General features: G+C 37.2%; 1 protein-coding gene across 1 annotated transcript in view; it reads right to left on the bottom strand.

The window, feature by feature from the left end:
* Nucleotides 1–18,394, bottom strand: part of CUBN (cubilin) — a 259,434-nt gene that overhangs the window by 194,693 nt on the left and 46,347 nt on the right. The window contains exons 18-22 of the mRNA XM_086334167.1: nt 15,273–15,417; nt 14,874–15,052; nt 11,932–12,097; nt 11,345–11,561; nt 7,396–7,526 (exon numbers count right to left, since the gene is read on the bottom strand). Coding sequence (XP_086190293.1) covers nt 7,396–7,526; nt 11,345–11,561; nt 11,932–12,097; nt 14,874–15,052; nt 15,273–15,417 — 838 coding nt within the window. The remainder of the gene's footprint in view (nt 1–7,395; nt 7,527–11,344; nt 11,562–11,931; nt 12,098–14,873; nt 15,053–15,272; nt 15,418–18,394) is intronic.

Genomic DNA, 18,394 nt, shown 5'->3' with positions numbered 1-18,394 from the left:
TTATATGAACAAATTTGAGAAGCATTATGTTTCTCATGTAATAAGCCAGACATAAAAGAATGCACTGTGTTCCCATTCATATTTGCCTTTTGAATAGGCAAAATGAATACACAGTGATAAGCACAAGGTCTGCAGTTGTCGAGATGGAAGGTGGGGAAGCCCCTATAAAGGGACACCGGGACACCTTCTGAGATGATAAAAGTGTTCTATATTTTGCATGGAGTGGTGATGACATGGGTATACACACTTGCTAAAACTATGAATGAATTTTACTACATGGAATTACAAAATAAAAGTCTATGGGTTATTAAAAGGGTGAAAGTTCTGTTAAAAGATAAGTTGAGTTCTCTGAAGGATATCCAATAAATAATTTGGATATCTAACATTTAATAAATAAAGTTAAAACAGAGAAAGAAAAAATATTTTGAAAGTACATATTTTATAAATATTAAATGATATAATATTTAATGTTAACATTTTTAGTTTTTATGAGATTCATGTCTGTAATTTAACAGAGAGAAAAACAGTGGTTCTCTAAATTTATTTGTTTCTTAAAAGGTTACTAAGTGCTTTTACCTAACACTGGAACATGTACAATGTTCATATGACAGTGTAAACTGCTCTTTGTAAAATAACATTGATATTGAGAAGTATGAGTAGGCTTATGTTTATAGGCAGTGTAATGAGAATATGCTAGGCTTTGGCTTCCTACTATGCTTTGCAATAAAGCACAAATAATTAAAGTTAAATATATTCCCATAAAAGGATATTCACATATTGTCATGATGCTTCTTACGTCAATACAAGATCCAAACATGAAAATGCCTTTTATTTATTTCTCACGTACCCAAAGGGAAACTTATGCCCAATGGCGGTTTGCCCTTTACTACGGTCTAACAATACTGACAAACTGATGAAAAAGAAAAGTAGATTTCTTCCATCTAATATATTCAACTGAAGTAGCAGTGAAAAGCACATCTCTGAAGATCAAAGATAGCTATTAGTGGGCCTCTCACAGCTTTCTTTCTGATCAACTTCAAAAAAAAAAAGTAAAGGAAGAAAAGAAAGTATATAAATGTCTTCCATGGATGACCATAAAATCACAAAGTCATATTTTTCTAAAAATGACAATGTAGGTCTGCCTCTACTAAGCACTTTTAAATAAGTTTTAGTAACATAGCATTCAGTTCATTATCAAAGGGGAAATTCAGAAACATGGATAATCCTCCAACTCCCAAAGCAATGATGCTATCATCACATATGATTTGGGTGACAGGACAAGGATAAACTGATCCTGTGGCGAAAAGTGTGTCTCCTAGGGAGACTCTAGATTATGAGTAGCTGTTCTACCACCTCCCTGCTTTGTCTTGTGAGATAACTAATGGGATTTCGTTGCTTAGTTGCTCAATTGTGTCTGACTCTTTGCAACCCCGTGGACTGTAGCACACCAGGCCTCCCTGTCCTTCACCATCTCCTGGAGTTTGCTCAAACTCATGTCCACTGAGTCAGTGATGCCATTCAATCATCTCGTACTCTGCCATCCCCTTCTCCTCCTGCCTTCAATCTTTCCCAGCATCAGGGTCTTTTTCTAATGAGTGAGCCCTTTGCAACAGATGGTCAAATAATTGGAGCTTCAGCTTCAGCATCAGTTCTTCTAATGAATATTCAGGATTGATTTCCTTTAGGATTGACTGCTTGGATCTTCTTGCAGTCCAAGAGACTCTCAAGAGTATTCTCCAGAACCATAGATCAAACTTATGTGATTAGCCAGTCATATTCATGAGCAACCTTATAGGCAGAGCTTTCTGAAATCATTTACAAAACTTCTGGGTCTGCATGAATCCCTATGACCTCAGATTTTCTAATTAACCCTGGGACTGTCATCTGCTTCTACTGGCATATTTGGTTTAACAATCCTCACAATGAAGACCTGAGAGAAGATAAAATTACAGGTTCCATTTCTCCACTAGGAAAGAAAAAGTCTCCCTAACCCAAATCTAACATTCACCTACAATTTTCTGCTAGGTGGTCACAGTAATGACTTTTTTCCCCATGTCGATGATCAATTCTAATGAATATGGATACAAGCTGAATCACTAAAGCAGCTATTGTAAAATTGTATTTGAATATCAGTAATTCTATTTTAAATCTGGCACAGTCATGGCCCTTTAGAGCAATTATGAACTTTTCACAGAAAATGTTTCATTTTATCTTCCCCAACTATATGAAACAGCCAGACATTCTAACCTTCACTTCTTAGAGATGAAGGTACAGATAAAGGAGCTGAGGCTCCGGGAGGTTAGGCTCTGAAAATCACTTAGTTCAGACAAAGCAAAGATAAAATTCACATCCAAGTCCTTCCTTTCCAAATCCTGTGTTCTTTAAAATCCCTGGTTTCTTTAAGCATGGAATGTCAATTTAGAAATGAAGAGAGGACTTCCTTGGTGGTCCAGTGGTTAGGACTTCACCTTCCAAAGCAGAAGGTGGGGGTTCTATTCCTGGGTTGGAAGCTAAGACACCACATGCTTGGAGGCCAAAAACCCAAAACATAAAAAAACAGAAGCAGTACTGTAACAAATTCAATAAAGACTTATAAAAATAATAGAAATGAAGGTGAGTAGGAAACTAAGAATATCGCAATTAAATGTCTTATTTAGCATGTTTATTCTAAGAACTAAGAAATATAATAAATAAGATAAATCAGGCTTCCCTGCTGGTCCAGTGGTTAAGAATCCACCTTGAAATGCAAGGGACACAGGTTCTATACATAGTCCAGGAAGATCCCACATGCATGGGGCAACTAAGCCTGAGTACCATAACTACAGAGCCTGGCTCCAGAGCCTGAGAGTTGCAAGTACTGAGCCTCCGTGCCACAACTCCTGAAGCCTGTGCACCTGGAGCCCATGCTCTGCAACATGAGAAGCCACTGCAGTGAGAAACCCACACACCTCAACAAAGAGTATTCCCTGCTCACTGCAACTAAAGAAAGCCCACATGCAGCAACAAAGACCCATCACAGCCAAAAAATAAAATAAATCTCAAAAAAAAAAAAAATAAGATAAATCTACTGAGCTGGAGAGTGGTAGGAAACCCATACATACAGCAAAAAATATTAGAAAATACTGACCAATGAGAAAGTAAATCTTTAAAAGATCAATAAACTTACTAAAAACCTTTTACAGAGGGAAAATATCTGAATATCTCAAAGCAGAAAACACAGAAAGAATCAGAGAGGCTTGTGACTTGCCCCAAGCTTTCCAAGTTAGCAGCAAGGTTGGGACCAGAACCAAGGCTCTGACTATACCTTCAGCTGTCCTTTCACCAAATCATAGAAAACACTTTCCATCATGAGGAGTTACAGCCCAATCCACTATGAGATCTCAGTTGTAACTCTAGTAATTTATGTCCTAAGACATGACTTTCAGAATCTCTGATGAACTGCCATGTTTCATTAGAACCATCTGAATAGATTGCTAAAAACCTACCCTAGACCTATGCAACTCAGATTCCCTGGTGGCTCAGAGGGTAAAGAATCCGCCTGCAATGCAGGAGACCTGGGTTCAATCCCTGGGTTGGGAAGATTCCCTGGAGAAGGGCATGGCTACCCACTCCAGCAATCCTTCCAGGAGAATTCCATGGACAGAGGAGCCTGGTGTCTACAGTCCATGGGATTGCAAAGAGTCGTACATGACTGAGCAACTAACACACACTCTGGTACCTGAACTTTTAATAAGAAAACCCTACCTCAAGTTTCCAATGAATGCTCAAGTTTGAGAACACTGCTCTACTGGACTGAAGTTTTAAAACAGAAACAGAACACTCTCTATTCATGTCTTCTAAAGAAACCCTTGTTTGCCCTTCTGTTAATCATTTCTTGACTTCTCACTCTTAGATGTCTCTTCTGTGCTCAATTCCAGGGTGATGGATGAAAAACAGCACTAAACACCTGCCCGCAAAGTGAATCAACTGTGCATATACAAATATCTACCTTTTCTTAGATTCTTTTCCCATATGGATCATTACAGAGTATTGAGTAGAATTCCCTGTGCTATTGTCTATTTTATATATAGTATGTATATATGTCAATCTCAATCTCCCATTTATTCCACACTTTTAACAAATGTAGGTAGCAATCTAATAAGATAATGTCATGATCCACTAAGGAATCATGACTGTTTCAATATCTGAAAAACACTAGACTGGACATTATACAGCTTTCATTTAATGTTAAAGTGGAAAGTGTGTCAGGTACATTTCTCTCTTCTTTCTTAAATCCTCTTAAAGTCCTTTCAGTAGGATCATAGTAATGTATATGCAGTAGATGTTAACAGAAAATAAAATTACAGTTAAAAAACTAAAGGTAACTAATCAATTATATTCTCTCAGAATTAAAATGTTTTGTACTTTAACAAATATTTAAAATCCAGTTTCATAAATCAGTTGCTAAGATATTCTTAAGGGTTTCTATCCGCAAAAATTTTCTTGTTAGTTCTTTGTCTCTCTTACCCCAGGCACATCTGGATGGAGGCAGAAACAGTGATGAGAGAAGGAGTCAAAGTAATGACCAGAAGTCAATCTCTTTCCACCCAAACACATACTTAGGGGCTGACATCATAGCCCCATGGTACAAACTACAGATGGGAAAGTAACTGGATTCAAGTCAGGAAATTTAACTTTTATCAGATGAAGACAGGAAAGGCTTGAACAGAGAAACTCACACCTGTAGAGCCGAGGGACTAAAAGCCAACAATCCAACACCATCAAGATTGTGATTGCTCTAAAAATAACTTTTGCTAAAGCAATAAATAAGATGAAGATCACCAACTGAGCTTCCATTGACACTTCTCCCTGGTACTATTGCACCCTGCAGACAACATCAAAAATAATATGATAGCTGAAAAGAAAGCACCCCACCACCTTGCTATTTCCAGGTGGGTGGCTCACTCAGACTCCGGCTGCCTGGACCCCCAGGTCAGTCTCCTGAGTCCAGCCCTTCCCTGAGCAGTCCTGCGGGGGCCCCTCAACAATTCATGAGGGCCAGCCACACATACCCTCGTCTATGGGAAACTGAGACGGGCTCCAAATGGTAAGATGAGGGGCCATATGGCTTCCTGGATACAATCATCAGGTTGCTCTTTAGAATATTTGCCTGTGGGAGTCAGACCGATGAAATCATCCAGCAAAAGGCAGGCACACAGCGACCAGCCAGGCTCACTCAGGCTCAGCCAAGGAACAGAAAGCCAGCACTTCCTTGTCTGTGATTTCAGCCCTGTCTGGACGCAACAGCCAAGGTAGTGATTACCCTACAGGGAGGCCGACCAGAGTCTGCAGAGTTATCCGCCCCAGAAAGCCCTTCTCTTTCCTCACCTGTGTTTCCCTTTGTTTATCAGTTTCCTGTTCTGTCCAGCAGGCTTCTTTCCTTTTTCACAATCTTCTTATTTTATCTGTCTCGTATCTTTCTCAATTAAAATGTATCATACTCCATGCCAGATTACCCCCATTGCACTAGATACTGCTTTACAAATCAGTGTGATTTTTAGCAGAGCTGTGTTAGTCACTGTAGCGGCACTGCGAGCTGTTACAAAGATTTCCGTAATATTTTAGGAGGTCCCACGTGCATCGTTTGTTATCTAAGTTACAGCTAGTTTATTCATGCAGCAAATTAAACTTGTGTTCACAGTTGATTAAAGGCAGAAGACATCCCAAAGATCATCAAATCCAACCCCTTAATTTTACAGATGAGAAGACTATGGCCCAGAGAGTTCAAGTGACTTGCTCCAAATCTGAATCTAATATTCAGCTGTGGTTTGGGCCAAATATATGAGGCAGATAAAACCACAGGAGTATGGAAAATTGTGTGCATACTAGGATTTCTTGAAAAGCCAGTTTTGGTCAGTGGATGTTAAAAATCTGAACCAAGTCCAGTAAATATGTCAATCATATAATGTAACCTACTGGAATTGCCAGGGATTCAATTTCTCAGGTGCTGGAGCTAAATAATAAACTGCCTTGAGAGTGGGACCCACAGGAGAGAACGGTGTATAGCTTTCTCACAGTTGGGATCCTGGAGAAATCTAAAGCCATGCTTCTAAAACAGAACTTGAACTACTAGAATGCAGCCTGAAACAAAGAATCAGGGTCAGATGCTCTGAGAAGAAACAAGTGAGAAACTGAGAGGGACTCCAAGTAGATTAACTTACCTTTTTTTTTTTTAAAGGGAGTGGGGGCTTTAAAATATGAGAGCCTGGGGTTTCTGGATGCAGGAGTGTCAGCAGGAGCGCATATGGCACAATGAAACACTCTCAGTACTTTCTTAAGCAACAAAGAATTGCATGCTTCTGGGACAATTCAAAGGTGTGAAATGCTTGGGAGACTTAGTCACATACCCCCATATGTCATAACTGCACAGTATTTTGTTCCATGAGCTATCTTTCTAAATACTATGCAAAAGGAAAACCCAGACTCCCTAAAAACGTGTATATCCCAGTGGCAACATGAACCTAAGAAAACACGTTTATTGCTGCCGTTTGGTCGCTAAGGCTTGTCCAACTCTTTATGACACCATGGACTATAGCCTGCCAGGCTCCTCCGTCTATGGGATTATCGAGGCAAGCACACAAGTGGGCTGCCATTTGCTCCTCCAGGGGATCTTCCTGACCCAGGGATCGAACCCACATCTCCTGCATTGGCAGGCAGATTCTTTACTGCTGAACCACCAGGGAAGCCCTAAAACCCATAGTTTCTGGGGCCAGCTAGGAACATCTCTGGTTTACCTATGACCTCAAAGACCCTGCTGGCAAATGGTGCTTGTTTCCTACACTGCATTGACAAAGAGCAAAGTAATGATGAGAATTAAGTAATAGAAAAATATAATAAAAGGAATAAATGCTGAAAAGTTTCAATTTCATTAGGTCAAATTTAGAAATGTATATTCTAACAAGAAAACTTCCATTTTCTGCCATAGAATTCCATGTAGTGTAATGGTTTCTAACTCTGTTTTTGTCCTTTTTCTAATTTCTTAAATTTTTGGTCTCTTTGGTAACATTTAATTTTGATAGAAATTTAAATTCAACAGAAAAGTTGTTAGGAATAGTTCCCAAATTCCTTTCACTTAGATTTACTACATACGTATATTTTGCTCCCATTGCTTCATTATTCCTAAAAACATAAACATTTTCTTACACAACCATAGTACAATTACCAAAATTAGAAGATTTAACACTGATAAAATACTCTTATCATTACTCTATGTTTAACATGAAAGCCACTTAAGTCACTACACTTTATTATAAAAGCATCTTTCTTTATATAGCACAAATTTTGGCATAAACTATTCTTATGGTACTATTTAGTAAGAAAGTAAGTGAAACCAAGCATACAATGCTGTTTTCTCACCTGCTGAGGCATCAGTTGCTTCATAGTTTATTAGAAAGCCTTCATAAGCAAGGTCAGAGTCAGCCACAAATGTAAGCCTTACTGAGTTGTCATTACTGGTAAGAGAGGGCGGAATAGATTTTCCACAATATCTATTTGGAACCAAGAAAGAACACAGATTTAAAAACTTTCAGGATGCTCAGAATGACATACCCCAAATTCAGTTCAGTTCAGTTCAGTCGCTCAGTCGTGTCCGACTAGGACATGTTAAAAAAACACAATAATAATATCCTATATTAACCTTAAAAAACAAATTTATTTCAAGCACAAAGCATATACAAAGTTGCTAAAGATCATCCAAACTCACAGCTACTTCCTTTAGACGGTTTTATGTATGTGCCTAAGTGTGTGACATGTCATATAACATAATTTTAATGAAATTAGAAATTCTGAGCTACAGTAGGTAACCATATAGCATATTAATGAACTTATTAATAAAAATATAATAAACATACTTATACAACAAAGGAAAATCATGTATTATAAACTCATAGCACAGACTCTAGAGTCAGCTCTATCCCTTACAGGCTTTATGATTTTGGACAGATGTCTCAGTTTTCCCATCTATAAAATGGGGATGGTGATATGACGTACTTCAAAGAGTTGTCCTGAGAATTGTATGAGTTAATACACTGTATATAAGGAACTTAGAACAGTGTCTAGAATAGTTAGCCTTATACAGGTGAACTCTACTATCTTTACAATACTGGTCCCTGCAGAGGTAAGAGTTTGATTGCTAATCCATAGCAAATTTTTGCTGAAGAAAGCAATTTTTACTCGGGAAACCCATTCTATAAGACATCATGTCGTGAGCTCTTATCTAGAAACACTTGTGAGAGAAATGACTAGAAAATCAAAATCTCAATTCAAAGAACACTTGGTAAAAGCAAAGGAATGACAGGAGGAAAAAATAGAAACCAAAATAAGACAAAGTATTAAACATGGGAAATGGATGAGTTAATTTCTGAGGCAGAAAAAGGAGGGAAAATGGTGTATAATACCATTTCAGTGTAAAAATGATTTAATATCTTAATCAAAACAAAGGTAGATGAATTAATATTCTATATGTCTCTCTTTTGAACAACAACAATAACAGTTTATATCATTCAGCAAAAAATAGGTAATTTTCAGTGATTAGGAGTCAAGTACCAACCATAAAAAAGAAGGAATTTTAAAAGTTTAAAGATTAAGACAAGGAAGAGCAAAAAAATGAAGAGGGAGAATAAAGTTAGGGGAAAAAATAAGTGTAAGAAAACAATGGATAAGGAAAAAAATGTTTAAAAAATGGATGAGGAAAAAGAAAATGAAATACAAAAAAAGGGGGGAAAGGGAATCAAGAGATATCTATGCCCAACAAAGATGTAATAACAGGGGCTAGATTTACATAATCTTGTTTTCTGAAACAACTGAAAACCTGGACAAAATAGATAAAAACAATGGTTCTCAAGACACTAGATACCAAGCAGTGGAAGACAATACTCTTCAGAGACAGGAGACAAGTGAATAACAACGATCAAACTGTTTCTGAGTAACTTAACTGCATCCAAAAACAAAACCCAAGAATACTTAGAGTAATACAGTAGTGTCTGGTACACAAACACAAAACTGAAAATGTCTGTCATCCTATCAAATATTGGTGTTCAGTCGCTAAGTCGTGTCTGACTGTTTGTGACCCCATGGACTGCAGCACACGGGGCCGCTCTTAGTCATGTGCACTGAGTCAGTGATGCCATCCAACCATCTCATCCTCTGTTGCCCCCTTCTCCTCCTGCCCTCAATCTTTCCCAGCATCAAAATCCTTTCCAAAGAATTGGGAATATCAAGTATTACCAACTATGAAAAGAAGGAGGAAAGTATAACCCATATTGAGAAGAAAACTTCCTCAATCATACTATAGCAAGAAGGACTGAATCAGCAAAGACATCAAAATTTTATAACTGTATCCCACCAATTTAAGATGCTAGAAGGAAAAAATTAATATGTAAAGTAGGGATGTGAAATAAAAGATGGCCTGACATGAATTTCCAGAAGTGAAAATTACAATGTCTGTGATGGAAAAATGTACTTGGTAGGATTGATAGCAGAATAGACATTATAGAAGAAAAGATTGGTGCATTTGAATATAGAGCGATACTTTCCAAAATGAAATGCACAAAGACAAACTCAAATAAACAGAGTATCAGTGAGTTGTGGGACAGTATCAAATGGCCTAAGATAGGTGCAATTAGAGTTCCAAGGGCAAAAGAGACTAAAAAAGCACTTCAAGAACTAACAGCCCCCAAATTTTCAGATTTCATTAAACTATTAATCCTCAGACTAAAGGAACTCAACAAAATATGCTGACTGAGAAAAGTCAGATGAAAAATGAGTACATACAGAATGATTCTGCTTTTATACAATTTCAGATACACAAACTGACTTACAGTGATAGAAAGCAGTGCAATGATTTCCTGGGGCTGGGGAAGAGGGGCAGAAATGAAGACTTATAGAAGGTTTGAAGGCAGGAAGAAGGTGTGAAGGTGATGGATATGAGCACTGTTTTGATTTTGGTGATGCCTTCATGGGTATATCCTCATGTCAAAAGGTAATTACTAATGCCCAAGGCTACACGGAAAAAGAAAGAGCGTTCCAGAAAAACATCTATTTCTGCTTTCTTGACTATGCCAAAGCCTTTGACTGTGTGAATCACAATAAACTGTGGAAAATTCTGAAAGAGATGGGAATACCAGACCACCTGACCTGCCTCTTGAGAAATCTGTATGCAGGTCAGGAAGCAACAGTTAGAACTGGACATGAAACAACAGACTGGTTCCAAATAGGAAAAGGAGTACGTCAAGGCTGTATATTGTCATCCTGCTTATTTAACTTATATGCAGAGTACATCATGAGAAACACTGGACTGGAATCAAGAAAAGCTGGAATCTAGATTGCCGGGAGATATATGAATAACCTCAGATATGCAGATGACACCACCCTTATGGCAGAAAGTGAAGACGAACTAAAAGGCCTCTTGATGAAAGTGAAAGAGGAGAGTGAAAAAGTTGGCTTAAAGCTCAACATTCAGAAAATGAAGATCATGGCATCCGGTCCCATCACTTCATGGGAAATAGATGGAGAAATAGTGGAAACAGTGTCAGACTTTATTTTTTGGGGCTCCAAAATCACTGCAGATGGTGACTGCAGCCATGAAATTAAAAGACGCTTACTCCTTGGAAGGAAAGTTATGACCAACCTAGAGAGCATATTCAAAAGCAGAGACATTACTTTGCCAACAAAGGTCCATCTAGTCAAGGCTATGGTTTTTCCTGTGGTCATGTATGGATGTGAGAGTTGGACTGTGAAGAAGGCTGAGTGCCAAAGAATTGATGCTTTTGAACTGTGGTGTTGGAGAAGACTCTTGAGAGTCCCTTGGACTGCAAGGAGATCCAACCAGTCCATTCTGAAGGAGATCAGCCCTGGGATTTCTTTGGAAGGAATGATGCTAAAGCTGAAACACCAGTACTTTGGCCACCTCATGCAAAGAGTTGACTCATTGGAAAAGACTCTGATGCTGGGAGGGATTGGGGGAAGGAGGAGAAGGGGACGACAGAGGATGAGATGGCTGGATGGCATCACTGACTCGATGGACGTGAGTTTGGATGAACTCCGGGAGTTGGTGATGGACAGGGAGGCCTGGTGTGCTGCGATTCATGCGGTCACAAAGAGTCGGACACGACTGAGCGACTGAACTGAACTGAACTGAAGGCTACACAGTAGTGAACAATGATATAGAAAAGGTCACTGAGAAGTGTGTTGATCTCACTTATTTTTTATAACACAACATGGTGGATGTTAACATCTTCTACAGAAGCAGGAACACAAGAAAGCAGGAAACTTTCATGTTAAAAAGCAAAAAATAAACTATTCTCACCTCCCAAGAGATGTCTGAGAACCAGTGTCATAAACTTCTAGATAGTCCTTTGTGCAATTGTAATGAAACTCCAGATGAAATTCTCTGAATCTCAGATGAATCAGGTGACCAGGTTGGACTATGATATGCCAGGTACAACTGATGCCATGGGGGTAGATATTTGGATGGCCAGGACTTTGAATGCTTCCGGTTGACTCTGTAAGAACTTTTCCACATGCTGTTGAAATAAAAATAATAATAATTATCCAAGTTATTTTTAATTCTGATTAAAATTAGAACCAACAAGCTACCTGGAATTCCAAATAAAAATAATCTGATCATAACCTCTTAAAAGGTCAAAAACGAAAAGTTTCCTTTTGTGCCACCTAGGATAACCTAAATTTTTCTCTTACTAATAGGTATCAATAAACCACTGAGATGTGCTGATTAGGAAATATATATTTCCTTTGCCTTTAAGTGTACTTTAAAATTTTTACAGCATAGGTGACTACACACCTACAGTATAGATTGATTTTCTATAATAATATATTTCCATTGTTCACTTATTCTCATAAAAGCCCCAAAGGCAAAGTAGAAGAATCACTTACCCAAAGCTGCACTGCTAAATTCAGCCACAAAACCATGGTTGTCAGCAGAAGAACTTTTCACGAATATGACATGAAGAGAGTTGTACACGGATGTTATAAACGAAGGGATGTCTGCACCACAATGCTTTTCATTTTTCAGAGAACCCAAAATGGAACTGCTGCCAACCTAAGTAAAAAAGATATGTTCAAATTTATTCTCCTAGATATTTATTTTGGAAAACTTCTTCAAGAATAATTTTTAATAAAATCTATTAATATAGTAAAAATCAATTTGAGAATAGTTTAGTTGCCCTAAAAGAAACTCCATCCCCATCCGCCTCAAGCCCCAGCCCCACAAAGCCATTATTCTGTTTTCTATTTCTATAGATTCCCTCTTCTGGACATTGCAAATAAATGGAATCATACAATATGCAGTCTTTCGTAACTAGCCCCTTTCACTTCGCATAGCGTTTTCAAAGTTCATCCATTTTGTAGTGTGTATCATTACTGCATTTCTTTTTAATACCATATAATATTCCATTGCGTGGATATATCACATTTTATTAATCCACATATCAATTGATGGACATTTAGGTTGTTTCTACTTTCTGGCTACTATGAATAATGACTGTAGTCATTTAGGTACAACTTTTGTGTGAATGTACATTTCATTTTCCTTCAATGTATACCTAGAAGTGGAATTGCTGGATCAAATGATAACTCTATGTCTAACTTTTTGAGGAACTGTCAATTGTTTTCCATGACAGCTGTTCCATTTACATGTTCACCAGTGGTGGGAAAGTGTAAAAGGGTTCCAATTTCAACACTGGTTATGATCTGACTTCTTGATTATAGTCATCCTAGTGGTTGTGAAGCAGCATCTCATTGAGGTTTGATTTGTATTTCCCTGATGATCAGTGATGTTGAGTATCTTTTGTATATCTTCTTTAAATAAATACATAAATTCATATTCTTTGCCCATTTAAAAATTATTTATTTTTAATTTCAGTGAAGTTCAAATTTTTCAGTTTTTCTTTTGTTGTATTTTTTGTGTCAGATCTAAGAAGGCTTTGCCTAACCCCAAATCATAAACACTGACTCCTTGTTTTCTTCAAGAGTTTCATGATTTTAGCTCCCAAATTTAGGTCGGTGATCCATTTTGAGTTAATTTTTTTGTATGGTGTAAGGAAAGGCTCCAGTTTCCTAATTTCATTTGTGCATATTCAACACTACTTGAAAAAACCATTTCTTCCCATTGAAAGTCTTGGCGCTCTTTTCAAAAATCAATTGATCATAAAGATATAGCAATTTATTTCTGGATTTTCTGTTCTGTTCCATTGCTCCATATTTTTATTCTTACTTGAAGAATACATGTAATATCCTCAGTTGATTATTATAGCTCTGTTCTAAGTTTTAAAGTCATAATTATGACTCCTCCAATGTTGCTCTTTTTCAAGAATGTTTCTGGCTATTCTGGTTCCCTTGCATTTCCATAAGAATTTTACAATCAACTTATGAGCTTCTGTGAAAATTCCCACTGGGACTTCAGTAGAGACTGAATTGAATCTTTAGATAAATTTAAGTAGTATTGTCATTTTAACAACATTAGTTCTTGTAATCCATTAATTTGAGATGTCTTTCTATTTATTGAGGTCTTTTATTTCCTTCCTTTGTAGTTTTCAAGAGTATAGATTTTAGATGTCTCTTTAAAGCTATATTCCTCAATGTTTATTCTTTTTTATGCTATTGGAAATGAAATTGTTTCCTTGATTTAATTTTCAAACTGTTCATTGCTAGTGTATAAAAAAGATACGACTATCATATTTTGATCTTGTATCCCACAACCTGCTGAATTTATTAGTTTTGATATTTTATGTGTATGTGTGTGCATTCCTTAAGATTTTCTATAGACGACACTATCTGTGAATTGAAATAATCATGTTTCTTCCTTTCCATTCTAGATGCATTTTATCTCCTTTCCTTGCTTATTGTCCTAACTAGAATTTCCCGTATAATGTTGAAAACACATGGTAAGAACAAACATCTTTGCCTTTTTACTGATGACACAGAGGCAAAGTATTTAATGTTTATTATTAAAAATGATGTTAGCTTTATACACTGTTGGATTCATTTAGCTAGAATTTTGTTAAGAATTTTGCATCATTTATACAGAGTGAAGTAAGCCAGAGAGAAAAACACCAATACAGTATACTAACACATATATATGGAATTTAGAAAGATGGTAACGACAACCCTGTATGCGAGACAGCAAAAGAGACACAGATGTATAGAACAGTCTTTTGGACTCTTTGGTGGGGGGATGCTTTGGGAGAATGGCATTAAAACATATATAATATCATATAAGAAACGAATCGCCAGTTCAGGTTCGATGTAGGATACAGGAAGCTTGGAGCTGGTGCACTGGGATTACCCAGAGGGATGGCATGCGGAGGGAGGTGGGAGTGGGGTTCAGGATGGGGAACACATGTACACCCGTGGCGGATGCATGTTTATGTATGGCAAAACCAATACAATATTGCAAAGTAAAAAAAAATAATAATAATAATAAATAAATTTAAAAAAAAGAATTTTGCATCTATATATTTTTTATAGATGCCCTTTATCAGATTAAGGAAGTTACGTTCTGTTCTTGGTTTGTTGAGTGTTGTTTCATGAATAGATACTGAACTTTGTCAAATGCTTTTTATTTGCATCTATTGAGGTAATTATGTGGTTATTTTCCTCCTTTATTTTATACTGACTATTTTTGGATGTATAGCAGCCTTGCATTTCTGGGCTATATAATCCTCTTTATATGCTGCTGGATCCAGTTAGCTAGAATTTTGTTAAGGATTTTGCATCTATAAACTAGTTTTGTTTCATGTAACTGAGTGAGAATAACATGACATAATATTTTTAATAACATCTAATCAAATGCAGATATTCAAGTGTTTTACTCTCACCTCGACATAATCTGTATCACAGTGGGCAGAACCTCCCATGTCAAAGGCAGTGAAGTTGAGAAGAACCACTTGACTTTGGGGCTGGCGGATGGTCCACACACAGACCCTTTCTCCTGGATACACATTAGGGTAAAAGGGCGAGTGAATGATCCCCTCTCCAGTCAATTCTCCTCCGCAAGCTGTGAGTATGAAAACAACAGTAGTATTTGTCCAGAGATAAATGACTGTTGCCCTCAATTTTATTGCAGAGTTTCACCCTGCATAAAGATATAATGCAATGTGACCTTACAATTAGAATTTTCCCCTTACTACTCGAGGACACAGAATGACTAAAATATTTCAAGAAATGAAAATGTTACAATCATGCAAATGAGACATTTAAAAATTAAATTTTCTTACCCACTTGATAAACAGCACTGAAACTAGCTCTGACAACAGAAGCATCCATTTTAAGCCTGATCCAGATACTGTTAGTAATGGATTTAATGTGAGAGAGGGTTTCATTGCCACAGACTTTTCCAAGTAAGGTTTGATCATCTCGAACCTAAAGAGAAAAATAAAATTGATCTGTAATCCTAATCAAGAAACTAATCAACAAAGAAAAAGAATAAAAAAGAAAATGAGCACAAATACAAAAAATTGAAAATGACAAAGGTGATAAAAATACACAGATTCTGAAAAACTTGTATAATAATTTTAGGGACAACACTATATTAATATAGTTGAATGTTTGAAACGTTTGTCCCCAGAAAAATCTAAATTACTAAAATTATCTCAAGAAGGAGAAAAATAAAATCTGAGTAGATAATAAGTCATGGATAAAACTTAAAATATTACAAATAATTAGTTTCCCCCAAAAAAACTTTCTAGAAGATGCTCTACCTGGTAAATTAAATTAGACATTAAAGGAAAAGACAATTCCCATACATAATTTGTTCTAAAGAACCCTCAAACATGGAACAATTCCCAAATAATTATTCTCAGAATCATCTCACCAAAGCCCAACACAGATAATACAAAGGAAAACTATGAGTAGATCTCATCTATTAATATAGATACAAAAATCCTAAACAGTTCAAGAAAAATGAATTCACTTTCTTTGTAGGCTTATGTATCAAAACAAACATGAGGATAAGGGTGATGCAAGGACTATTAGAAATTATAAATTAAACTTGCCAATAGATCCAATAAGCTAAACTATTTTATCTCTATACGTGGCAAAAAGTGTCAGCATTTCTATTTATTAGAAGCAAAACTCTTAGAAAGTCAGGAGCAAAAAGAAGTGTCCTTTATATAATAAAGACCACCTATTTTAAGTCACAGAGAAGGCAATGGCACCCCACTCCAGTACTCTTACCTGGAAAATCCCATGGACGGGGGAGCCTGGTGGGCTGCCGTCTATGGGGTCGCACAGAGTCAGACATGACTGAGCGACTTCACCTTCACTATTCACTTCCATGCATTGGAGAAGGAAATGGCAACCCACTCCAGTGTTCTTGCCTGGAGAATCCCAGGGACGCGGGAGCCTGGTGGGCTGCCGTCTATGGGGTCGCACGGGGTCGGACACAACTGAAGCGACTTAGCAGCAGCATTTTAAATCAACAGTCAGTATCTTATAGTGTGGTGGCCATGAATCTGGTCTGTGGAGTCCTAAACTGTATTCAATTCCCACCTCTGTCGCTGGCAAACCTCCACACTTAATAACTTCGAACAAGCTACTAAATCTAAGCCACACTCAAGGAGCTGGATCAAATAGATGAAACCAACACGTGAATTCCTTAGCAAAATGCCTAGTTCTAGAAAAAGTGGACTAAAGAGTAACTGTTGCTATTCTTGACCTTTCAGAAGTTTCTCACTCAAATCAGAAATTCTTCTATGAATATACATAACTACTTTTGTTCTATAGAATTCTTTTGGAAGAGCTACCTGTCCAAACATAGCTCCACCCCCACAGCTAACATTATCAAGGTATCAACAAACACCAGCACCTGTGCCTGTGACGTCACTGTGAAAGAGTCGCCACTCACAGAAGCGCACAACAAGCAAGTGTATTTTTTTTTCCCCCAAAAGCATGACTGTCATGTTTGAGAATGTAGAGCGTGCTGATATTGCTTAACACAATGGTTCTCCATAGGTACCTCAACTGAACATTCTGGAAATCTGTGAAGGCAATTTTTGGCTTTGTTTTAATTACTAGCATGAAGGTGGTTGGGGTGCTATTGGCATTTAGTGGCTGGGGACTGGAGATATGAAACACCCTGAAATGTGAGAGACAGTCACACACAACAAGGGTTCTCCTGTGTCCTGTGTGTCCTTCTTTGCAGTGACAGTTATAAATGTAAAATCTACCTCGATTTTATATACCAGATGCAAAATACTTCTGCTCAGTTCTAGTTTGTACCAGATTTTCCAGGATTACAAGCAGAGTGTAAATCAAAAGAAGTTATTTTTTATTCCTGGAAATCTGTCAAGAATTGGTCACCATTTCAGAAAATTCATCTCCAACCCACATGGCCATGTCAGCTTGAGTTTTTAGTGTAGCATTCATATGGTTCAGGGAGCAAACAATTTATGACTTCATTCTGTCTTCAAGTGCAGCTTGCCCGGGCTTTTAACACACTGACATAAGTTCTTTTACTTTGCTTTAGTTCTCCTAAATCTTACACTTACAGATTTATTTACATAATGTATGTATACAATGTGAACTGATATCATCTATGAATTTCATTTCAGAATAGTATAATAGTCACACTGGAAGGTCTTGAAGTGTAGAGAACCACTGACTTAACCAAATACTCCGAACTCCCACAGAAAATTAGGGAATATTTCTCAGCAGAAATAACTTTTAAACTGAAAATTGAAAGAACATCCAGGTCAAGGGGAATGGACAGTAAAGGGAAGAGCTTACAAGTACCATAGCCAAAGCTGGTGGAGATATGGTAACATGTTACTCCCATCCTTAGCTGGTGGGAGTATAAATTTCTGGAAAGTAACTAGACAAATGTATCAAGAGTCTTGGAAATGTTCATAGTTTTGGACCTGGTAACTTCACTTCTAACACTCTGTCATAAGGAAATCATTCAAGATTCAGACAAAGACACATGAGGTTCCACATCAATATGCTCTATAAACATAAGAATCGAAAATATTCCAAATGTCTAATAATAAGAGGGTGATTGAATAAATCATGGTACAGCCATATGATAAAATCTTACACAGATGTTGGAAACTGCATGCCTTTCCAATGACTCATCCCAAACCAGTTCCTTTCTGTGAGCTGTAACATTAAATTTCACATACTGCCATTAATTTATGTTACATAGGTCTTCAACCAAACAGCAGATCTCTTAGGGAAGAGAAAATTCCTGTATCACCTTCATCTTCTAACACGGAACTCTGCTAATAACTCTGATGGATGCTTGCTGATTCATTAATTTTAAGGCGTGGTATGATGGTTCAATTTTTGTTAGAGACATACTACCGTGCTTAGAAACCAGAAAGCATGAAACACAGAGTAAGAG

This window comes from Bos grunniens, chromosome 13 (assembly GCF_055505025.1).
Source record: "Bos grunniens cultivar Pamir isolate PY7600 chromosome 13, Bosgru_T2T1.0, whole genome shotgun sequence".
NCBI lineage: Eukaryota > Metazoa > Chordata > Mammalia > Artiodactyla > Bovidae > Bos > Bos grunniens.
Note: the sequence above shows the minus strand (reverse complement) of the source record. Positions and strands in the feature narration are given on the sequence as shown.